General features: G+C 47.2%; 2 protein-coding genes, 1 long non-coding RNA gene and 1 pseudogene across 9 annotated transcripts in view; 1 reads left to right on the top strand and 3 right to left on the bottom strand.

Annotated features, from left to right (window-relative positions):
- Positions 1-1,662, bottom strand: part of LOC129630978 (uncharacterized) — a 29,408-nt gene extending 27,746 nt beyond the window's left edge. Inside the window, exons 1-2 of the long non-coding RNA XR_008703842.1 lie at positions 1,343-1,662; positions 35-1,057 (exon numbers count right to left, since the gene is read on the bottom strand). This is a non-coding gene — a long non-coding RNA (uncharacterized LOC129630978). The remainder of the gene's footprint in view (positions 1-34; positions 1,058-1,342) is intronic.
- On the top strand, positions 761-4,726 carry NHP2 (NHP2 ribonucleoprotein). Its single transcript, XM_055551621.1, has 4 exons — positions 761-992; positions 1,070-1,139; positions 3,621-3,726; positions 4,353-4,726. Exons 1-4 carry the CDS (start codon positions 833-835, stop codon positions 4,476-4,478), a joined length of 462 nt encoding a protein of 153 aa, XP_055407596.1. The 5' UTR covers positions 761-832; the 3' UTR covers positions 4,479-4,726.
- An 866-nt stretch (positions 4,727-5,592) lies between these two features.
- Positions 5,593-23,806, bottom strand: RMND5B (required for meiotic nuclear division 5 homolog B). Of its 7 annotated transcripts, XM_055551590.1 has the most exons (12): positions 22,498-22,760; positions 18,145-18,308; positions 14,895-14,920; positions 14,754-14,805; positions 11,512-11,607; positions 11,239-11,379; positions 8,952-9,052; positions 8,606-8,772; positions 8,043-8,208; positions 6,483-6,585; positions 6,238-6,392; positions 5,593-6,150 (listed from the first exon to the last, which is right to left on the bottom strand). In XM_055551590.1, exons 2-12 carry the CDS (start codon positions 18,220-18,222, stop codon positions 6,087-6,089), a joined length of 1,149 nt encoding a protein of 382 aa, XP_055407565.1. In that variant the 5' UTR covers positions 18,223-18,308; positions 22,498-22,760; the 3' UTR covers positions 5,593-6,086. The 7 variants fall into 7 exon arrangements, with proteins under 7 accessions (XP_055407565.1, XP_055407547.1, XP_055407556.1 ...); XM_055551572.1 differs by lacking the exons at positions 14,754-14,805; positions 14,895-14,920 and adding an exon at positions 22,773-23,806 and having other exon boundaries at positions 11,512-11,657; positions 22,498-22,617; XM_055551581.1 differs by lacking the exon at positions 14,895-14,920 and having other exon boundaries at positions 11,512-11,657.
- Positions 14,945-18,127, bottom strand: LOC129630972 (nuclear nucleic acid-binding protein C1D-like; annotated as a pseudogene).
- Positions 23,807-24,409: the final 603 nt, after the last annotated feature.

The raw sequence follows: 24,409 nt of genomic DNA, 5'->3' as shown, positions 1-24,409 counted from the left end.
ACAGCTGAGCAGATATCTGCGGGAAGGGTCGTACCGAGTTCTCCGAAGAAAAGCGGTCTAGACCGAGGCGCTTAGTGAGTGAATGGCTCCATCCCTCGCCAATAAACGGAAAGCAGTGTATGAGAACCATGCTATAACGAAGAAATCGCAAGCGGTGCCAGGCTTTACCTTAACCTTGGCACCTACGGTACAGCACCCAGGACCAACTCAGGACCTGGCACCAGATGGGGATCGGAACTGCCCAAGTGAGGGATCAGATTCTAAGGAGGTTTGGAATCACACCTAAGACTTCCCATTCCACAACCCTGGTTACAGACCCCGCCCTTTGGGCAAGGCTCCCGTCCACTTAGATGCGGTCACGCCCATACAGGTACTGCTTCCTCCTCGCACCGCCTACACCTGTGACGCTGAACTCTCACACAAACCCAAGCCCGGATCCTAGTCCCTCTTCGCCTCCTCCAGGGCCCGCCTCCCTCCGGCCTTCGCCCCTCGCCTCATAGGCCCTCCGTTGTTTAGTCGCGAAGTTGTGTTCTATTCTTTGCGACTCAATGGACTGTAGCACGCTAGGCTTCTCTGCCTTTCACTATCTCCCGGAGTTTGCCCAAATTCACAGATTGCCTGTCAACTCGTGCCCTAAACCGCTTCCGCCCCGCCTGCATTGTGGGGGTGGCCCCGCCCCTACGGCCAAGACTCCACCCCTCGGAGCTCCCTGTTTCCTAATTGGCTATGTCTTACTGCCTCTTCCCTCAGAGTAGCATGACCCGGAAGTGATTTTTGAAGTGCCGGCCGCGTGGACTTGTTCCTTGAGTGCTAGGTTGCCCCAGTCGCTGCCATGACCAAAATAAAGGCAGATCCAGACGGGCCGGAGGCTCAGGCGGACGCGTGCTGCGGGGAGCGCACTTACCATGAACTGCTGGTGAATCTGAACCCCATCGCGCAGCCTCTGGCTTCTCGCCGCCTCACGCGGAAGCTCTACAAATGCATCAAGAAAGGTGCGGTGGACGCCGAGCCGGGGTGGGACGCGGGTGGCAGGCCGAGGCCCCCCCGACTGATTGTTCTGTCGTTGCAGCCGTGAAGCAGAAGCAGATTCGGCGGGGGGTGAAGGAGGTTCAGAAATTTATCAACAAAGGCGAGAAAGGGTAAGAATCCCCCCTACCCTCCGCCGGATTTCGGGGATGGTGTCCTGCTACTTAACAGGTAGTTGGTAAAAGTGCTCTGACTTGGGTCGTATGCAGAAGATACATTCCCTTCCGTACAGATGTCGATACCACTTACAAGAGCTCAAAGGGACATCTTGGGGAAGGTGAATTCCAGGGGAACCAAATTGTATAAGCCAACTTACTTAGGATTGATCCCAGCTTCATTCACTTAGCGACTATTTACCAAGTGTCTACTGTTTTTCAGGCACTGTGCTATGGGGAGACAATGGCAGTAATCAAATACACACAAAATTACAAGTTGTCATGGGTAAGCATGAAGGAAAAGTACAGGGTGCAGTGAGAATGACTTCATTATCCTACAGCTTTCTTTTTTGGCATTTTTTAGGATCTGAAAATTATTTGCATTTGTATTCCTTGTCTCTCTCACTCAGGCCAGAAAGTAAGCTCTTTGAGAACAGAATAAAGCCTCTCACTGCTTTATTTTCAGAAGTGCCTGGTACATTGTAGGTGCTCAAGAGCTAAATAATGCTGGGAGGATTTGGTGCTCTATGGAGTCTGACCTAGGTGGGGTAGCTGAGGTCTGAAGATATAGGATTAGTTTGTGGCTTCCGGGTTTGGGGGGCATTCTGCCAGGAGAAAGTAGATTCCAGGGCAGGAGAGGGTAGTAGTGGATAGAAGTGCTATCTTCTCATGGGACTCTATAAGCCATTGTAAGTTTAGTTTTTGTACTCAGGAGTTTTGGAAGCCAATGAGTGCTAAAGTGAGGGGTGACATAATTATGTTTACACCTTTAGAAGGTTTTTCTGGAAACTTTGGAAAAGATCAGAGGTGGAAGAATAGATGGAGAAATTGAGATAGGTGGCTACTCTGGTGCAGAAGAGATGAGAGCAATTTTGATTGGGTTATTGATGGCAGAGATGGAGAGAATTAAAGTGGATGGTTGAGAGGACTTTTGCATACAGAGTGAGGAGGTGTGGGCTCCAGGCAGATGGACAGAGGGCCCGTTCACTGAGACAGTGAACAGTGAGGGAGCCAGATTTGTATGAGAAGATCACGAGTCTGGTTTTAGACAAGTTTTCAAGGTGCCTTTTAAACATGGGAACCCTCTCCCTAGCAGAACTGTCAGATAGGCAGGTGGCTATATGGGTGTTCAGTTTGGGAGAGGGTTGGGTTGGAGAGAATAGATTTGGGAGTTGTCAATATAGAGTTGGCCCTTGAAGCCTTGGTTACAGATGGGGTCAGCTGAGAGAACGTACTGACAGAGCAGAAAGACCAGGCTGTGGGAATACCAGCATTAAAAGGCTTCTCAGGAATTTCTTGGCAGTCCGGTTGTTAGGACTCCATGCTTCCACTGCAGGCGGGCCAGGGTTCCACCCTTGGTTGGGGAACTAACATCCCACAAGCTGCACAGCACAGCCAAAAACAATAAAGGCTACTCAAAGGAAGCAGAGCCTGCAGAGGAGGAGAGTTTATGAGCCAAAGGAAAACTAGGGGGTGTGGACATAGTGCTTTGAACCCAAGAGCTTTCCTTGTGTTTTCCTCTCCCCTAGAACAGACTCTTCCTTCTGTCATCAGGGCTCCTGAGGCCCTTGTCACAGAACCCCATCACCTTGCCAGCTAGAACAGTTATAGATTCTCTGGCACGCTTTCCTTGGTTCCCTATCACTCTTAGGAATGAGCCTTGAAACACTCAAGACCCTTACATGTGACTAGTTTTTCTAGCTTTCTTGTCAGCCTCATCTCCCCATCCTGGATTCCAAAGCCATCCCTGGCTCCCAACAACAGCCATCCCCTGTGTATCTGGTATCTTTCTGATTCTCTCAACCTTAAATGCTTTCCCTGCTCCCAGCCCCTCTATGGGCTTCCCTGGTAGTTCAGTGGTAAAGAATCTGCCTGCCAAGGCAGGAGATGCAGGTTTGATCCCTGATCTGAGAAGATTCCCCTGGAGAAGGAAATGGCAACCCACTCCAGTATTCTTGCCTGGAAAAACCCCATGGACAGAGGAGCCTGGCGGCTACAGTCCATGGGATGACAAAGAGTAGGACATGACTTAGTGACTGGCAGCAACAAAGCCCCTCCATGGGCTGCCTGACAGATGTTCATCATTCAGCTTTTCTCTCAAGTGTTGCTTCCTGATTCCTTTCTTGATTGTCCAAAGAGAGCTGAGCTCTTACTCCTTGGCATCTCTCATACTTTATCTGTCCTGGTACAGTACCTTTTGTCACACTTGGTGGCATTTACTTGTTGCCAGGCAACAGAGATCACCTCCCCAGAGGAATGCACTAACCAAACAAATCTGAATGCATTTCTTGAGTTTGGGAGACATACATGATGCGGCTGCTTGAGGGCAGGGGCCAGTTTACTCATCTCTGTAGCCCCCAAGGCCCAGCTCAGAGACCTCCCTTATGACTGAAAAGGGAACCAGCAAGCTGGGAATGACAGTGGTTTCTCTTATTTCAGGATTATGGTTTTGGCAGGAGACACGTTACCCATTGAGGTATACTGCCATCTCCCAGTTATGTGTGAAGACCGGAATTTGCCGTATGTCTATATCCCCTCTAAGACGGTAAGGAGCCCCTGAGCCCCTGATCTTGGTCAGCACAGAAGAGGGTCTGGGATCCGGTTGGTGGCAGCAGGCCATAGTGGCAAACAGCATGACCTTTGGAGCTAAAGACAGGCCTGGATGGATTCTTGGCTCTGCTGCTTCCCAGATGAGGGAATGCTGATTGATAAGTCACCTCTCTGTACTTCTACTTCCTTGTAAAATGGGACTGTGGGAATGAAACAGAAGGTGAACTTGAATGTGTCAGTCCTGTTAGGTGGGTGCAGTGTTCAGAAGGGATGTTCTAGGGACCTGCAGCTGTCCTTACCCTTACATAGCAGAGGCCAGGTCTGGGCGCCAAGGGGTGGGGAATAGCAGGGCCCTGGAAAGCATAGGCCCTGCTTAAGGGGACAGCCCCTACTGAGCTGGAGCCCTTTCACAATTGCCATATAGAACTGTAGGCCCAGTGTCGCTGGACCACAGCTTGAAAGTCTGCTGAGTTTAGATGGTGGCAACCAATTCAAAATGTTAACACTGACTGACTAGCACGTCTGTGGGCTGGATTAGGCTGGTGGATCATCAGTTTGTGACTTCTTGGTGCACAGGTTGTGTGGCCTTTGTTCCAAACAGCCTTTTTTCCTTCTCTGCAGGACCTGGGTGCAGCCGCTGGCTCTAAGCGCCCCACCTGCGTGATAATGGTCAAGCCCCACGAGGAATACCAGGAGGCCTATGACGAGTGCCTGGAGGAGGTGCAAGCCCTGCCCCCGCCCATGTGAAGGACTTAAGCACAACCTGGGCACCTGCTCTAAAAACAGTGGCTTGGTGGCGGGCCAGTTGGCTGGCCTCCTGCTCCCCACATTCAGACATCTCTGTGGTCCCGAGGCAGTATTCTTCCCAAGCAGCTCCAACAGCTGCTTCACAACAGCAGAGGCAGCATCTTCTCTGACAGCGCTGTTTCCTGTTGAGCTTCAGTGAAGACAGTTCCAAGAATGTGATGTGGGGGAAGTAAATCCTAAAACTAAAATGTGGTGAGTCTGCGGGTGTTGTTTTTTTTAAGCAGCAACTACTGGTGGGGCCAAGTTGTTGGTGGGGAGGAAAGAGCAGAAGTAACCTCCATATAATGCTCGGTGTGAATGCTTGCCCACCAGGGTCAGTGCTGGGCTCAAGCTGAGAACGGACCCTGCTCCCACCCTAAGCTTTCCACTCTACTTCTAGAGTAGCTGGGAGCTGCAGGGCAAGCCAGCTGAGCCCAGAACCCACTTCATAGAGCCTGTAGTTCCTATGTTGGGGACACCCCCATTCCTCTTTGCTTTTTCCCCCAAGAGCCTTAAATGCCACTGGGAAGCTGACGGACGCAATTTACCTGCCCACACAGTAAATTTTAAGTAGGTATTTGAAGCTAATGCAGAATCCCAGGCCATCTCTCCTACTTTGCCATTATGGCCCCAGTAACCTCATCTCTTCAAACATTTTAGACTTATAGTGCCTTCCTGCTCTCAGAGGCCCAGCGCAGACTCAGTACACACAGCAGCCAAGCTTCAGGCACCCTGCAATAAACTGGAAGGACCTTGGGCTTGAGGGTTGGAACTGGTTTAAACTCCAGGCTGTCTTCTTGATAAGCTGTGAGCCTTTCTGGGCAAGTCATTTCATCTTTCTATATCCCTTCACACTCGTTTCTAATGAGTAGGTAATACAATTATGTATATGTAAAAGCGTCTTGCCCAGAGTTTGCCATCTCCTAGTGTTTTCTCCCAATCACATGCAGGTTGGGTTCTTTCCAACTGCACTCTGTGGCTGGCATGCTCCCATCCCGCATGCCCAGCACCTGTGCACGGTGGGCACAGGTAATTACATCTTGGTAATTCTTTGCCAGTGAAGCTAAAGGCAGGCAAAGTAAGGAGAAGGCCTGTGAATATATTTGTTCAAAGTTATAAAACAACGGCATTCAGTTCTATCCCGGACTACTGTGGGGAACTGACACATAGAGCTGTGAGGCTGTACAGTGGGAGGAGGGGACACAAGCCTTGGTGTAGCAGGAAGAGATCTGGCTGAGGGCAGGGATGGAAGACATCTGCTGTGCCCACCAAGTCCTTTGCTATTCTGTCAGTTGCCACCAGTCAACAGCAAATATAAAGAGCAGGAGGCAGAGCAGGAGTACAAGACGCCAGAGTCCCTGCCATCCGTCAGGAAGCCAGCTGCCTGCTGTAGGCTGTCTCATCTCCCTCCTTGGCCTCTGCCAGAGGGCCGGCCCTGTTGGTAGTGGCACTCCTCAGCCAGTTGCTCTGAAATGAACCACAGTTCACGGAAGCCAGCCACCCCCACCGGGACAGACCAAGGCTTGTGGGTGAAAGACCTATTGCAACAAAGTTCCTCCCCAGCAGGAATCAGAATATGATGCGTTTCCCATCTGCTGGGTTCTGCTCCATGGGACAGTAGGGACACTTCAGCCTACAAAGGGAGAAGAACCAAGAATGTCTCAGGTGGCCAGCCAGGAGAAGAATCAACCTAAGGTGGAAAAGAACCCCAGGAACTTACTTTCCTCCATTAATGAGCTTGTTGAGTGCATCTCGGGAGATGACATGGCCACAGATGAGCTTGATGGGAGGGTTGGAATCTGACGTCTGCTGGCGGAGGATGGGGCACGCGAACACTGAGTGGTACCAGCACTTCATGCCGAGTTCAATCTCAATCTGGGGAGGCCAACAGTGGGGTGAGTCCCCCTTCCTGTGGCGCTGTCCTCCCCAGCGCTTCATGCCGTGCCTCCCCCTGCTGGGCCTCACCGGTAGCTCGTCCTTGTGACTCCAGACCCCAGAGCACTGCCTCTGCTCCATCACAGCTTTGATATTCATCAGCACAGGCAGCGCCACACAGCCAGAGGCAAAGCTGCAGAACAGAGAGCAGGGGCTGGAGGGACCAGCCTGACCAAGAGCCCAGCAGACAGACAAAAGGCCCAGCACACTGTCAGTATGTGACTCAGCACAGGGTTTCAAAGTGGCTTGATCAAACCAGTCCTTAAAAATCTCTTTAAGGACTTGATCAAACCAGTCCTTAAAAATCTCTCAGGTTACGCGTAAAGCCACATATGTGGTTCTATGTCTTAACTCTAGAAAGTCATTCTAGTGCACCCCAAAATTTGGACAAAAGGAATATCCAGGGGACAGATACCTGTTCATCCACTGATACGTCCTTGGTGTGACAGGGACACTAATGTTTGGAAGGGCCTCATCCTGCCTGTGTACCCCATTCCGTCATCACAGTGCACCTCTATAACTGGTCATCAACCAGGGCACTTAGAAATGGGAAAAAGTAGATTCAGTTTTCACTAGGATTGGGGTGGGGATGGGACACCAACTGACTGGAGCCTGGGGTGCCAAACCCCTGCAATACGCAGAGCAGGTGTGCAAACAGAACCGGCCTAAGGTGCCCCTGTTCGTGCTGGGGAAGACTGTTCTGTAACCAGAGTCCATGGGAAGAAACTGGAGGATGGAGCCTATCGCGACCGGGCAGACACATGTGCCCCATGCGGTTCCACAGCCAGCCTAAATAAAATACACCACTGTATGTACATACACCACACGTGTACATGTGGTGGGGTCAGGTCCAGGTGACCTTCATTCCCTATGAGGCCTTAGGAGCCTCTGTTTCTTCCTGTAAAATGAGGGTAACAGTACCTGTAACTCTTCAGTTGGTTTGAAGCCATGAGGAGAATATGACTGTAAAGGAGCCTTCCAAGTGAAAGCTCTCGGCACCTGTGACTCAGCTACTCAGTCTCCCTGAGGGAGGTGGTGTTTGAGACATGAGGTGGCCAGAAGGCCAGGCTGTCAGAGGGTCCTGTGATTACCCAGAGGTGAGGTGCAGGAGGCACGGACTTCATTCAAGAGACCTTACAAAATGGGAACCCTGACTCTGCCACTGACCTTGTGGTGACCCCAGGCCACAACTCTAAATCTGCTCTCCAGCTGTAGTGTGTGTTGAGTCACTTCAGCCATGTCCGACTCTTTGTGACCCCGTGGACTGTAGCCCACCAGGCTCCTTTGTTCATGAGAATCTCCAGGCAAGAATACTGGAGCGGGTTGCCATTTCCTCCTCCAAGGGATCTTGCCTGCCCGGGGACTGAACCCACGCCCCTTATGTTTCCTGCAAAGCAGGCAGGTTTTTACCACGAGCACCACCTGGGAGGGGTACTAGAAAGAAAGGTAGTTCCTACCTAGAAGAGTGACTGAGCAGCCAGTTTAGGTCTGTGAAGGCACCGAACACCATCCCTGGACAGGGCAGGGCCTTGACAAGTTGGGTTTCCCTCAGCCCGCCCACTTGTACTGCCCCCACAGGGCTGACGATACCTGACACTGAGGGGTGACTCCACAGAAAGGCCCAACAGGGAACAAGCGTCACGGGTAAAGGTCTCACAGATCTCGGCCCAATGGCTGTTGTCCAGGAGATGGCAGTAGGGTGACTTCTCCAAACCCAGCTGCAGGTACACCAGACTGCCCATCATCACCTGGATCTCTACAAGGCAAAGGGGAATCAGGGTGCAAGGAGGCAGCCTTTCTCCCGGCTCTGCCTCCAGCCCTCAGGTGGCAGGGCTGCTGAGGCAGTATGGGGAGCAGGCTGTGCCCCATGGCTCCCAGGCCCATGACCTGGCCAATAGAGGATTAAAATGCCCTCTGGCAAAGCCAGTTTCCCCTAAAATCCAGTGAGGAAGTAAGGTTTCAGGGCTGCTTCTGTGGCAAGCATGATGGCACAACATGACGTAGGGAGGGGTTTCAGTTTCTTCCCCATCGTTCCAGCTGCGTCAAGGAGCGGGTCTTTTTTTGGGGGGAGGGGGGCATGCCATATACATGTGAGGCAGGGCAGCATAATGGAATGCATGTTGTAGGGGCCACCCCAGCACCCAGGCACGTACCCCGCTGGTGCACGTGAGCAAAGGGCTGGAAGTGCCGGGCGTAGCTGAGGGCCTCCAGCTGCTTCTCAGGGCCACCTGCCAGGAGACGGATGAACTGCAGTCGGTGCAGCTTGAACTCCAGGGAGCTATTGAGCTCCAGCAGGCGCTGCCTGTGGGAGACAGCCCACCTGGGAAGAAAGAGGCCAGCTGAGTGGGAGCTAGAAAGGCAAGAGAAGGGGGCTTGGCAGGGCCTCCAAAATCTTATGTGAGGCCCGAGAGACAGGGCTGGAGGTGTGTCAAGTATGCTGGGTGACGTGAGGAGCAGACAAGCCCTGTCCCCTGTGGGACCACCCAAAGGCCAACGTACTCCAGTGCCGGCCCCAGGTCTTGTTCATGCAGAGCTTCCAGGATACGATTCAACTCCAGGAAAGGCTGCTTGAAATCCAAGTCCACATTCAGTGTTGATTCCTAGAGGGAGAGAGAGCCATCTACCACTGGAGGACTGTGTTTCCAAACGTCTCTGCTCCACACCTAGTAAAACCTCATCCACCAAAGACAAGCCAGAGAGGGGCCATGGTCTCTTGCCAGTCCCTTGGACTCCTCTTTTTCCCAGTTCAAGTTCTGGGAGGCTGAGTGCCACATGCTGGCCTCCCAGAGGACAGACTGCAAACCTCACCCCATCTGCTGTGGTACTGGAGACCCACACTGAGTAGCATGGAGAGAAAATTACTCTTTTTCAATCCCCCTAATTACATTAAGGGAAAGCATCCTTTACGTTCACTGCCAGGGTGTCGTTTAACACCTAACAAGTACAACTTTGTCACTTTACTAGTCTCCCCTTTTAAGAAAAGGATTATCAGGCACTGAGAACTCTGGCGGACACCCAAATCCAGCTAGAAATTAATAATTTCACTTTTTATTGTATATATTTTGTAGCTACCTTCCATTTATGGCAGGGGCACTAATTTCTAAAATAAATTTCTTTTAAGAAGTAACAAAAGCAAAACAAACAAGCAGGACTACATCAAACAGTAAAGGAAACCATCAACAAAATGAAAAGGCAACAGGATAGGAAAAAATATCTGCAGGTCGTGTTACCTAAGGGACTAATATCCAAAATATATAAAAACTCAATAGCAAAAAAAAAAAAAAATTCTTATAAAAAATGGAAAGAATATCTGAAGAGACATTTTTTTCAAAGAAGACATCAAAATGGCCAACAGGCACATGAAAAGATGCCCTACGTCATTAATCATCAGGGCAACGCAGATCAACACCACAGGGAGCCCTCACCTCGCTCCTGTCAGGATGGTTGTTATTGAAAAGACAAGAAATAAGTGCTGGCAAGCATGTGGAGAAAGGGGAACCCTCATGCACCTTTGGTGGGCATGTAAACTGGGGCAGCCACTACAGATAACAGTATGGAAGTTCCTCAGAAAATTAGAATATAGCTACCATATGATCTAGCAATCCCACTTCTGGGTATTTTCACAAAGAAAATGAAAGCACTAACTTGAAAAGATAATCTGCACCGCTACCCCCATATTCACTGCAGCATTATTTACAATAGCCAAGATAAGGAAGCAACCTAAGTGTCCATTTATGGATGAATAGATAAAGAAAATGTGGTGTGTGTATATATATATAAATACATACATAGTCGCTCAGTCATGTCCGACTCTGCAACCCAATCAACTGTATCCCACTGTCCTTGTGTCCATGGCTCCTCTGTCCATGGAATTCTCCAGAAGAGAATACTGGAGTGGGTAGCCATTCCCTTCCCAGGCATCAAACCCGGGTCTCCTGCATTGCAGGCAGCTTCTCTACGATCTAAATATATAAATGTATATATATAATGAAATATTGCTCCTCAGATGGCACTGGTGGTAAAGAACCCGCCTGCCAATGCAGGAGACACACGACACTTGGGTTCAATCCCTGGGTCAGAAAATCCCCTAGAGTAAGAAATGGCAACCCACTCCAGTATTCTTGCCTGGAAAATCCCACGCACAGAGAAGCCTGGTGGGCTACAGTCCACGGGGCTGCAAAGAGTCAGACACGACTGGGCAACTGAGCACGCACGCATTCAGCCATTAAAAAAAGTGGGGAAATCCTGTCATTTGTGATAACATGGATGGGAGCATTATGCTAAATGAAATGTGCTAGACAAAGACAGCTACTGTATGATCTCACTTACATGTGGAATCTAAAATGTTTTTGAGAACACCAAGCTCATAAATACAAAGAACAGATTGGTGCTTAAAAGAAGTGGCGGGTAGTGGGTGGGAGCAATGGATGAACTATTTTTGTTGTTTTTCGTTTTAATAAACTAGATGCAATTTTCAAAATAGAGATGAACTCATTTAAGGAAACACTGCATCAGTGGAAACAAGGTAAAGGCACACAGTCTTGACAGAAATCTTGGACTCCCCATGTGCAGTCCAGAGGCAAGGATGCCCTGCAAGGCCAACTGTCCGCTGGAGACGGGTCTCTGGGAACAGGTGTTCCCATGACACACATGTCCGAGTCATGTAAATAAACTGACCTGTCTGGATATAAAAAAAAAATATAATAATGGGGTCCTAATGTAAAGAACGTTAGCAAGCAGAAAGCAGAACAGGCAGGTCCCAGCACCTCCCCAGTGAGCCCGTTACCTGACACAGCTCCTCAGCGACACTGAGCATGCCCTGCTGATACAAATGCTCCAAGATGGCCATCTGCAGGGTCTGCTGCTGCTTCTCCCTCGAGTCCCACACCGCGTCGGAGACCACACCGCAAATCTCAGAGTCAAAGTTCTGACGAGGACGAGAGACAGCGCCCTGTGACTCAGGCCTGCACTTCTCACACTGGCTTCCTGAGGAGTCCTGCTACACACACACCGGCCACAGGTCTTCCCGCCCCCGGTCTGGAGCTGCCCACACGCTCACCCTGTCAATGGCTTTGCCTACTCGGGAAACACTGCTGTGAATGTCCTTGTGGTCTGAAGCCAGTTTCTGCACGGTGTCTTTTATCTTCCGGCAGCACTGTGACATAACCAGGGAGAGGGTAGCTGAGAGAGGGCTTCCCTGGATGGCTGCAGAGAAACAATAGTAATGAGTCAGGACTCGGACACAGAGGAGCAGACCTTGTCTCGGCCTCCCTATTCTAAATGCCAGCAGGGAGGCCTGGGAAGTAGCCCTAAACTCCAGAGTGAAAGACTCAGCTCCTATTCTGGGTCCCACCACTCTTTAACTGTATGACTTGGGATTAGCCAAGTGGGACAAGCCAGTTCATTGCCTGGAGTCTTCATTTCCTCATCTATAAATCAGGTGATAGCGCTGGCCTTGGAGGCTGCTGTGAAATGAAGCTGTTCTGGCACTTACTGTGGTAAGTACTTGGTTTTAGCTCATTTAATCCTCACTACCATTGTGTGCAATGGCACTGTTAGTAGCCTATACTCCAGCTGAGGAAGCTGAGGCAGTAACTTGCCAGAGCTCACAGCAGTGACAGATCTGAAGCCCTGGCTCCTCACCACCACGCCAGAAGGTTCCTTAACATCTTAAGGGAGACACTGTGTGGGAAGGCTTTGAATCATAAAGTATTATCCCCACATTAATGCCTCTAACCCAGAGGACACCAGGCAGGCAGGGTCCATCAGGGAAGCACAAGGACATTTCTGTCTCACAATACAGTGCTTTCCACCCCCATGGCTGGGTGAACCACATGAACTACCAAAAGCGTGTGGGGCTTGGAATAGAGAAGAGCAGACAGGCCCCTTCTTCCAGCCAGCATCTCTGCCCCTTCTTTAGATGGTAGCATCTGGGTTCAGGGAGGAAAATATGACCCAGGGAAGATAACATGACCCACGAGGACCAGGGAGTGTCTCAGCTCCGAGACCAGAAGCCCTGGAAGAGAAATGCATTCTGCCAGCTTGCTAAACAAACAAAATGCGAACTCCTGGAATTGCTGGAGCACCAGGGCCACCTCCAGAGAGCACTGCTCTGAAAATGAAGTCAGTGTAGATTGAAGGCATCACGTGAGCACCCAGATCCAACTGGGCTGGACCTTTCAGTTACTTGAGACTATAAACCCAGCAGCCCAACCCCCCACTTTGTGTTTGTTCTGTTTGTTTAAGCTAGTCTGAGCTAGGTTTCTGTCACATTTACCTGAATGAGGCCTGACAAATACAAACAGAAGGTGGCGGCTGGGCCTACTCCTACTAGGATGGCTATAACCAAAAACAAAACAGGTAAAAACAAGTGTGGGTGAGGATGTGGGAAAACTGGAACTCTCATACATTGTTGGTGGGAATACAAAAAGTTGCAGTTACTTTGGAAAACAGTGTGCCAGCTCTTCAAAAAGTTGCACAGAGAGTTACCATATGAGCCAGCACATAAAAAAGAATGAAGCAATGATTCATGGCACAATAGGGATGAACCCTGAAAACACACTAAGTGAAAGAATATAAAAGGTCATATATTACATGATTCCATTTATATGAAGTATCCAGAACAGTCCACAGAAAGTAGGTTAGTGGTTGCCAGGGGCTGGAGAAGCAGAAATGGAATTATAAGGTAGGAAGTTAAACATAAGCAACCAGGGGAGGCCTGGCTGAAAGGGATGCAAGCTGATCTCTAAACTCCATCCCAGATACACCCAGGAGAGCTCACAGATGTGCTACAAAAATAACCACAGAGATGTTTCCAACTCCTGCGCATGCATCCCAGGCACACAGCAGATATAAACTAACCACAGGGGCTTCTCCAAGTAACCTTAGGTAGCTAGGAGCCTGTTTAGGGTTCATAAACAGTCTGTCTATATATATATATATATATATATATATATATATATATATAATTATAACATATATATATGTATGTATATATGATTATTATCAGAGTGAGTTATGGGAAGACATAAACAACAGAGCCTGCTTTTATGTAACTTGCAATTGTCAACCGGCCTTGAGCGTATGCTGAAGGATCTTCCCAACCCAGGGATTGAACCCAGGTCTCCCTCATTGCAGGCGGATTCTTTACCAGCTGAGCCACAAGGGAAGCCCAAGAATACTGGAGTGGGTAGCCTATCCCTTCTCCAGCAGATTTTCCTGACCCAGGAATTGAACTGGGGTCTCCTGCATCACAGGCGGATTCTTTACCAACTGAGCTATCAGGGAAGCCCTATATATATATTATAACATGTATATATATATGTGTATATATATATATATGATTATAACAGACTGAATTATGGGAAGTCATAAACACCAGGGCCTGCTGTTATAGAACTTCCAATTGTCAATCGGCCTTGAGCATACACCCATTTGCATTCCCTTTCATTGATTATTGGTGGATGTAAGCCCTATTCTGCACAGGGCATAACCAATAGGAGGCGACAGGAAGCCAAGAGGCAAGGGGAGGACAACTCCTTTGGGGTCGGCCTGCTCCCATGTCTTGTGAGTGTTTTATAAAAGATCTATCTGCTTGAGCTGAACTGAGCTCTTAACTTGTTTGTTGTTTTAAACCCTTTAGTTCATTGTTCCAAATTTTTATTGTGACAGACAAGAACTGAGGAAGAGAGATAAACCAACCTGACAGAGTGATTATTAATGGGTGGGGGATTCTTTTGAGAGAGATGAAAATGTTCTATAATTAGTGGTAATGAATGTACAATTCTGGAAATATACTAAAATCCACTAGATTGTATACTTTAAAAAGGTAAATTTTAATGTGAGTTATAGCTCAATCCAAAAAAAAAGGACATAGGAAATAGGGGTTACCTCTGGTCAAATCTTATACAACTTGATAGTAACAGTAATGGATTGTAACCCATTGAATAAAATAAGAATTTATGAGCATGAACTTAAGTAAGGAAGATGGGCAAGCTTCTTTCTTATGTTAAATGCCTACTAACAAGTGTATAGGAAATGATAGAGCAGGAAAAACCACTTATGTTGAAGCTAACTCTGTAATGATTTGTTCAGGCAAGAATTGTCAAGGGATGAGAAAACCAATGAGGCAGAGTCTGAAGAAGCACAGCAAATGTATATAGTCTCAAAGTATCTCCCCACAAATTACTTATTAACTCTAAAGACAGAAATATTAACATTATTAGGGTGTAGGAACCTGGCAGACACCATCTTAACCAAGTGATCAAAGTTAACATCAACCATAATGGAACAAGCTGATACCTTGTACCTCCTGATGTGATGCACTGAGAAACACATCAGTTCTGAAGTAATCCTGCCCAAAATGCAAAAAAAAAAAAAAAAATAAAGATGAGGAAAGAGCAAACAAATTCAAATCAAGAGACATTCTGCAAAATCACTGACCTTAATGTTCCCAAAATGTCAATGTCCTGAAAGACAAAAGCACGTGGTAGAAATGTCCCAGACTAAAAAAACCTAAAAATTAGACACAAGAAACTACGTGCAGTGCTTGATCTTAGATCAGAGCCTGGACTGGGGAATAAAATGCTTTATGAAAATTACTGGGTAATGGCAAATTGAAATATGAGCTATATTCATTAGCTATATTCACTTAATTTTTTATCTTAACATTTACTTCTCTCATAAAGAAGTTACTTTTTTAAAAACTACAATTTAGAGGGGATGAAGGTGAAAAAAGGAGTGTAATAACTATGAATGTTCTACTTCAAAAACGGTCTGACATCTGCATCAGAAGACTTTCTGCATCTATCAGATGCATCTATCTGCATCTGTCTTTCTGCGTCTTCCTTTTCATGTGCCACAGAAACAGTTCGATAGACTTTACAAAATTCATTACATTGAAGACCATTTCCCATATCTGCTACAATAAACCAAGAAATCCATTTATTCCAGGTTACTTATGGAGAATTAATCACATGGGAAAATTTAACACTTCTTTTTCAAAAATTAAAGTACTTCACTGTACTTGGCATTCCTATACATAATGATGTGAACTCAAAGACTGAAAGCATTGGGACTTTCCTAGTGGTCCAGTGGCTAAGACTGAGCTCCTAATGCAGGGGGTGTGGGTTTGATCCCTGGTCCGGGAACCAGATTCCACATGCCACAACTAAAAAGGTCCTACAAGCTGAAACTAAGACTCAGTGCAGCCAAATAAATAAGTTAAAAAAAAAGAAAAAAGACTGAAAGCATTAATGGTATATAATTAAAATTCATGGGCTTAGTTAGATATTAAAAGTTTTAATATTTAGAATCCTCTGTAACAAATATTGCAGAACAATAAATCAGAATATAAACACAATGCACTCTCCTTTGGAGTTCTCCTCTGCTTAAGTGGTGGCATTATATAACATACAAAGTTGTTCCAAAATAATTGTACATACTTGCTGTAGCCTCAGAAACAAAAAGAAGTCTGAAAAAGTGAGGCCAAAAGAATTATGGGCACTATGTATAAGGACCAAAAACTCATGAATCCCTCCATTTCTAAGGATTTCTAAAACCTACCTTCCTGATTTCAAGGGAAAATTTACTCAAAAGAGAAAACTAAAGAGCACGTCCCACACATTTACAGCTTTACTGATAGGGTATAGCCATTATGTCAAATTCAGCCATCGATGTACAACCTCATTTCCCATTTAAATTTATCAAGAATATATTTTATTTTAAATGGGACACAGCGGCCAAGTTGGAGAAGGAAATGGCAACCCACTCCAGTAACCTTGCCTGGAAAATTCCATGGACAGAGGAGGCTGGTGGGCCACAGTCCATGTTGTCGCAAAGGGTCGAACACGACTGAGTGACTAAACAAGTGCAAACTGCCATGACTTGAAGAATAACCTTCAAGTTCATGTACACTCTGATTCTCTCCAATTCCTGCTTTTCATACTTCAAATATCACAAAAAGCACTACTTCCTCAAATCATGAAGGCACAATGAAATAACTGCACAGAGAAAAATGGACATTTCATTTCATTCTTTCTTAATACTAGATAGTGAAAACTATATAGTGAAAACAGATGTATTTATAACTTAAGCATACTTCATAAAATCATTATTCATCAAAAACAGACAAATGTTTACAAAGAACATTTAACTTAAATTTCATAATTGCTTATAAAATGACACTTGAAAGAGTGACCAAATAAGTCTGATCAAGAGACAGTGAACTATAAATACAAAATATACCACAATGTTGTTTGGGGTACACATGTATACATTGCTGTATTTAAAAAGCATAACCAGCAAGGACCTACGGTATAGCACATGGAACTCTGCTCAGTACCACGTGGCAGCCTGGACGGGAGGGGAGCCCTGGGGAGAATGGATACTGCACATGTATGGCTGCGTCCCTTCAGTGCGCACAGAAACCGTCGCAACACTGTTAATCGGCTATACCCCAACACAAAATAAAAAGTTCAAAAATATATATATACCACAATGTTAAAAACCTCATAGTGTTCTATAAGAAAATCAATAAAGGTAACAATCTTACTGAGGAAAAAAGTATTCAGCATTACAAATTTAAAATGCAAAGTTTTATACATGAATTCAATAAAGGATACATTTAAACCTTACAATACCACATAATCATCATCTATTTTGTGGAAAACAATAAAAATTATGTACTTTTTAATATGTGTACGTCAAAACCGAAAGGTTAATTTTTACTTTTTCCTTCATTGGCAACTTTGGATGCATTATTAGGTTTTGGATCCCAGAGGGTATTTTTTTACAAATCTTGAAGCTGCACCGCTATCCAACTTGCTAGCCTTTTTCCTGCCTGTTATTTCTTTGACTCTGTTCATGTACACTCTGATTCTCTCCAATTCCTGCTTTACTGGATGTTCCTTAGGACTGACTCCATGAGTTGCCAAATAAACCCCAAACACTGAATTTAACGTGTAAGCCAGAAACTAAATCCACTTTTACCTGTTCAAGTGGGTCCAACTTCTGCAACATCTCATTTCTAGAAACAGACATCTTGGTCTTCAGCATCTCATCCACAACACCAATGGAATTCTCAAAGGTTGATAAATATTCATGAATTTCTACTGGATAGTCCTCATTCATTTCCTCACCTGCCATTACCATCAACTGGCAGAACTTCTACTCCTGCCTCCCAGAAACTAGTCAGTGGCTTGTTTAACTTCTTGATTTTAATAATTACACTGAACTTATGTAAGAGAATGCCCTTGACCTTAGGTCATACTTAGCTGTATAATATCTGCAGCTTACTTTGTAGTGGTTTTAAAAGTAATAAGAATATGTGAGAAAACTGATAAAACAAATATGGCAACATATTAGCAGTTGGTGAATCTAGGTAAAGGGGTATATATGAACTCTTTATACTGTTCTTAGAACTTTTCTGTAAATTTGAAAACATCTTAAAATGTCTTAAACATTCAAAATAGAAAAATAAATTGAAAACGTAAATGATCTCAGGTAAATTAACAATTTCTGTTGGATTTTCTGAAATAGTTCAGAGACTTCCATTGTCCCCTATTGAAGAGTCCTAAGGACCCATGTTATCAATGCCCTAACCACCATCCTTCCAGAACTCTGTCATCAAGCAGCCTTGGGGTCTCCTAGGCCCCTAGGAAGGCAGATGTGGGACTCATGAGGGGACACCCACCTGTGCTGGCCAGCTCAGCCCGCAGCTGGGCCACGTAGTGCAGCAGCTCCTCCAGGCTCTGTTCACAGTGCTGCCCATAGGTCAGGAACTTCTGCAGGACCTTGTCCACCTCTCTCTCCACACTTGCACACTGCTCCATAGCAGCCACTGTGTCAGGCCCCCACCTGGGTCAGAGGGGCAGTGAAGAGGGCTTCCAGATCCCACCTTATTTCCATATCATATTTCAATGCTTAGAAATTCCCAGCCTAACATATATGTACACAGCTTCCATAACTCTCAGCCAGGGTGCCACTGGAGGGTGAAAGGAGACAGGAAAGGGGTTTTCTGAATCATGTTAAGAAAATTACTCCTGTGTTCATTGTGTTCAACTCTTCATCAGAATCTTCATCCATCTCTCTTCGTTTTTTTTTGGCTGATCCCAGCATGAAGGGATCTTAGTTCCCCGACCAGGGATCAAACCCGTGACCCCTGTAGTGGAATCATGAAGTCTTAACCATTGTACCACCAGGGGATTCCCTTCATCTCTTTTTTTAATTAAAATGGAGAGCAGGCCCTGCAGAGCCCTCAGTAGGCAATACTATCTATACTCCATCACAGCGCCACGCCTTGGTATGCTCTCTATCACCCTTCACCTCCTCAACTACTGGAGAAAATGGGCCATCAGAGGTCATCTTCTGCAGCTATCCCTACCCTGCTCCCACCTGGCTCTCTCCACTCCCACTTGGCATCCTTCTATTTCAGTTTTGATCACTGGGTAATGATCTGTTTGAGGGCCTGCCTCCCCCACTAGACTAGAAAATCTCTTGTTGTAACACAACTTTCCTTCTCATTATACCACTGAAAGAGAGTTGACTTTTCTTGTTCTACCTTTCCTACCACTGAGGTCCCACTGCTAAATCCCTTCAACACTGGGCCACCGCTCCCTTCCCTTTCAGAGCAGCCTGTGACACTGAACACACAGACAATCCTTAAAATGTTAGTGACAGAGTTGATTTCACTCCTCATCCCTCCATCTACAGGATTTAAAGTGAAAGTCATTCAGTTGTGTTCAACTCTTTGCGACCCCATGGACTGCAGCCTGCCAGGCCCCTCTGTCCATGGAATTCTCCAGGCCAGAATACTGGAGTGGGTAGCCGTTCCCTTTTCCAGGGGATCTTCCCAACCCAGGGATTGAACCCAGGTCTCCCACATTGCAGGCAGATTCTTTACTGTCTGGGCCACCAAGGCAGTGAGAGGGTTCTATCAAATGCACCTCTCAAATGATCAGATCTAGCCAGTTGTTCTCTCTCTCAAAGAAGGGTACAGAGTAACACCACAAAGAGAGTTCTGTGTCCAAAGTGACCATTGGGATTCTTCCAGTTTTACCAGACCCTCTTCCCATTCCCACCAGCACTGTTAGTTCTGGCCCCATCACCTCAGCCGAACCTGCAGCCAGTGTCTCCTTATCAAACAGGTGATGAGTGATGGAGAAGTGGTACGCAGGGCCTTGAGAGGTATTCATGTCCTCCCTCCTTATGGCTGACACTATCACACTAGAATTTGTTCATCACCGTGTCTAGAAAACATGCCCCCCTTTTCATGCTCCCTGAAGAAAATACCCTATAACTGGATATGAACCATTACAAGCAAAATATAACAGGGATACCTGTTGGAAATAATATACTATAATTATTACTATTAATAGTTAATATTTCATAGGGGCTTATTATGTGATAGGAACTACTCTAATGACTTGGCATGAATTAACTAATTTACTTAATTCTTACAATTGCACTATGAGGCAGGTACAATTATGAGACTCACTTTACAGAACACAAAATGAAATTCAGATTAAATAAACTGCTCAAGGTCACAGTGCTGCAAAGTAGAGGGTCTCGAACTAAAGCTGGGCAGTCTGGCTCCAGAGCCCCTCTCTGAAGCACTCTGCATCACAGTCCTCTCTGGACCAGCTTAACAGGCCACCATCTCACCAGGAAAGGAACACAGCCAATATTTGTGGTTGGAATGAGTATACAGCAACGATTCATGATGACAAGAAACAGGAAAGTAACCTCACAGCCTATAAGATGATCAACTAGGAAAGATGGCAGTACAAAAGAGTATTTGCCAAAAGTGTCTGGGAACCAGAATCACAATTTACCAAAAACAAACATAGCTCAAGAAAGGTTAGGACCTCACCAACGTCAAAGAGTATGAGCCTGTCAGACATCAACTAATACCAGGATTATTAAAGTTAGTTAAGTAGCTCAGTCGTGCCCGACTCTTTGCGACCCGTGGATTGTAGCCTACCAGGCTCCTCCCTCCATGGGATTCTCCAGGCAAGAATACTGGAGTGGGTTGCCATTTCCTTCTCCAGGATTATTAAAGGAAAGCCCAAGTCAGCAACTTGAAAGTGAATTAAAAAGCTGAGGAAGGAGATGGAATTTTTATCCCAGTGCTGCGTGTTGTGGTAGGGAGCTTGAGACAACTCAGGAGCCTAGTGGAAGTTGTAAGTCAAGGAAGTAAAATCTGGGAGATGCATCTGCGGAACCTGGGGTAGCACTGAGAAACGACAGCAACATCAGTAAGATCCCAAAACATGGTACTGAAGGAAAAAAAGAAACAAAATTAAGTCCAGGCAGAATACCATTTATGCACTTTTAAAATATAGGTATACAACCAAGGACACACGCAAATAAAAGGGTATATATACCAAACACATAAGAGAGTGGCTTTCTGCAGTCAGGGCGGAGGTGAAGGGAATGGTGGGAGGAATAGGGATAAAAGGGAAATATGTAAACAAATGCCAAGGAGAAAAATGGCTTGTGTGGACCAGTTAAACGTACCATGAACTGACAAGTGTGATCACCTCAAGAAAATTTTTTTTAATGAACGAGATGGGAAAATAGAACTGCCTGCAGGTATTCCATCTGAAAAGCCCAAGAGGCCAGTTCAGCATGTCCAGGGTGAGCCACTTTGTCTTAGTCACAGTTGATCATCTTCACCAGGCACAAGGATGGATGAGTGGGAGTCTGTCTTCAGGATTAATCCAGGGAATGTCACTTCCATTGTCCTAAGCCCTCCTCCCCAAGGTCTCACATGGACAGAAATTATCTACCAGGGTGATCACCCCAAAACAACACATCAGATCCTGTCACCCTTTACTCCTCACTGCCATGGTTTGACACAGAAGCCCTTTGCAATTGTACATTCACTCACTTCTTCTGCATGAGCTGTTCCTACGTCTAGAGTGCCACTCTTCCTATGTCTAGAGTGTTCTCTGCAAGAACACAAGATGACATTTAATCATCAGCTCCCCCATGAAGCCCTCAATGAAATCTCCCTGCCTCCTCCCCTGCTTCACAAACCAAACCTCTATCAAGGGTGCCCCATACCACAAACATCTGAGTTCTCAGCACTTCAGCACAGTAACTGCCCATTCACATGTCTGTCTCCCCACACTAGACTGTGAGCTGCTCAGGGATGGAGTCCAATCTCATCTTCTCTCCCCAGGCTTATGGCCTGGTCCACAGTGGGTACATGCACTTCCTAATCAGGGGACCGGAACTCAAACTTGTCCTGGTTGGGCAGGAAGAGACATGAGTGAAATAATGAAATCCCCACCAAGGCGTGTGCACAGGGCTCTTGTCCTCAGTCTTCAGTATCCTAACACAAGAGGGGCACCTTCTGGGGTGAGCAAGTAAGGAGAGAAGTTTGTGCAAATGACAGAAAGTCCCCTTTGCTTGACACAGAACTGAACAGCCTCTGCTGGCCCAACACTTAACCTTTTACACCCCCCACCTCTATCCATTCTTCACCTTATACATCACTCCTCTGCTTAAAACCCAATAGAGTGTGCTTTCCTGGGGGTACAGTGGATAAGAATCCGCCTGCCAATGCAGGGTTCCCTGGTCTGGGAAGATTCCACATGCTGTGGAGCAACTAAAGCCCATGTGCCACAACTGAGCCTATGTGCCCCAACTAATGAAGCCTGCATGCCTAGAGCTCAGGCTCTACAAGAGAAGCCTTTGCAATGAGAAACCTGTGCACCACAATGAAAAGTAGCCCCTGCTTGCTCCAACTAGAGGAAGCCCATGAACAGCAACAAAAGCCCAGCACAACAAAAAGATAAAGAATTAAAAAAAAAAAAAAATAGATTTACACGTACTTAAAAACCACCCTTGTTTTTATGGTCTACAAGGTTCTCTGTGACTCCAAACCACCTCTCCAACCTCATCTCCTACCACTGTCCCTCTCAATGGCCATATTCCAATCACACTAGTTTTCTGTTTCTCGAACATCAGCTTATTTCCACCTCCGGGTTTTTCCCACTGCCTAGAACACTTCTCCCAGATCATCTCCCTATGACGTTACCTCCAACTCGGCCGGGTCGCGATTGGATGGGACGTGTCGGTTCGAGCGACTTCCCCAGTAGGGCGGCTTCTCAAATTTCTCTGAGAATGCAAGGGTCCAACTCCCTGCCCGGGCCGAGATCTGCGGAGAAAACAAACCCGAGGGAGGACTGGAGAAGGGCGCTTAGTCCCGAAGCTTGGAAGGAGAGCCGGGGACTGGGAGCCTGCCGGAGAAACCGCCCACCGCGCCACGCCCTTGAGCAGCACCTCCCAGCCGGGAGGCCAGCGGGCTCTCACCTGCTCCTGCAGCCGGGTCTCTGGTTTTCGGTGCAGCTGTCAACGGAACCGGAAGCCACGGCAGTTGCTCAGCCGCTCCGGACTCGCCCACTCACGGCTTCACGGAGGGGTGGCCGAGCCTCCCCCTTCCGCGCACTAAGAGTGAAGTCGGCCACAGGATCCGGGCGGCGGCTAGAAATTGCCCCTTAGATGTTTGCTGCGGCTGTGACGGGGCTCCCCTGGGCAGCCCGATGGGAAGGGGCCCCAGCCGCCGACGCCGCCGGCTGGGCCCCGACTTTCCACGTGTGCGGGAAGGAGTCGGAGCAACCCACTCGCTGGCCAGCAAGGGTACGCGGGGCGGCTCAGCAGTAAGAAGCTCTAGACCAGAAACGACTGTGCCGCCCCAGCTCCTCGCCCTCCACTCTCATTCAAAGTAAATACAGTAGCACACAATACAGTGCACGTAAGGTCCAACAGTTAGGCTTTCCCGCGACGGCGCCTGACACTGGGCAATTATATTCAGCTGTGAAGTACTCAGCCCTGCTCTGCTGCCCTCCATTGGTCGCCCTCTTTGCAGAATGGAAAAGAGACAGGGGTTGCACAACCGCCCTGAGGCGGAAGGGTAAGACGAAGGAGGAGAGAGTAGGCGGTGACCCTAAGGACTGAATTCACAACCCTCCCAGGCACACTTGCTTTGTAGGGAAGGGGTAGAGAAGCCCCTCCCGCCCCACCCCCTCCAAAGGCTTCGGGGACTTGGAATAGAAACATCCCGAAAAGGTCTCTTTTTCCCTGACTTCCTGCTTCCTTTTAGGGCCAGTCTCATTCTAAGTCTCATTCATTGGAAGGCCTCTTGCCTTCCAACCTTCCGTACCTCTTCCCCATCCCAACAGAACACCTTGCACAATCTTGGTTTGTTTTCTGTATAGCACTTGCACAATCCAGTCCTGTTTTCTTTATAATCTTTGACTTTTAAATTGTCTTGAGCGTTTATTTGTTTATTCTGGTTTCCTGCCCCTAACTCGCCCCACCCTTCCTTTCAGAATAAAAGCTCCATTGGGGCCTGCACTTGGTACTCATCGCTGTTGTATCCCCAACACCCTGTGCTTGGAACACTGGAGGTGCTCAGAAATAGTCTCAAGTAGCCAATATCCTCTGTTTATGAATGAGGAAACCTCGGCTTCAAACCTGATGAAACTTGCAGGGAAGAGGGCGGTCAACAGCCCCTCCAGGAACCTACAGAGTTGTCCGAGCATCCCAGAGAAGCTTGTCTGCACTGGGAGCCTGGGTGGTCCTGGCCCAGGTGGGAGTTGTGGGGGTCGGAGGGTTGAGTGAACCTTGCCTGGGGCCACTGATCTGAAGCTGAGTTCACTCCAGCAGGACCTCACATGCTTTCGCAAACACATGCCCCAGGCTTCCCCACTTTGGAGGAGCCTGCTTCTCAGCCACACTGGGGTGTGAGCAAAACTTAGAATGCCCAGCTCACTGTCAGGCTCCTTCACCTGTCTGTCATGATGGTTTTGTCACTTTTCAGGGCGCAACATGTTTTCTTACCTAGCTAATTTTGTCAGCCTTTCCTCATTGGGACTGTGTGATTTTATTTCATTTCGTTTTATTGGAGTGTGGCTGCTTCAAAGCAGAAAAACTTTGTTCTCCACTAA

Source organism: Bubalus kerabau, chromosome 1 (genome assembly GCF_029407905.1).
Source record: "Bubalus kerabau isolate K-KA32 ecotype Philippines breed swamp buffalo chromosome 1, PCC_UOA_SB_1v2, whole genome shotgun sequence".
Taxonomy (NCBI): Eukaryota; Metazoa; Chordata; class Mammalia; order Artiodactyla; family Bovidae; genus Bubalus; species Bubalus kerabau.
Note: the sequence above shows the minus strand (reverse complement) of the source record. Positions and strands in the feature narration are given on the sequence as shown.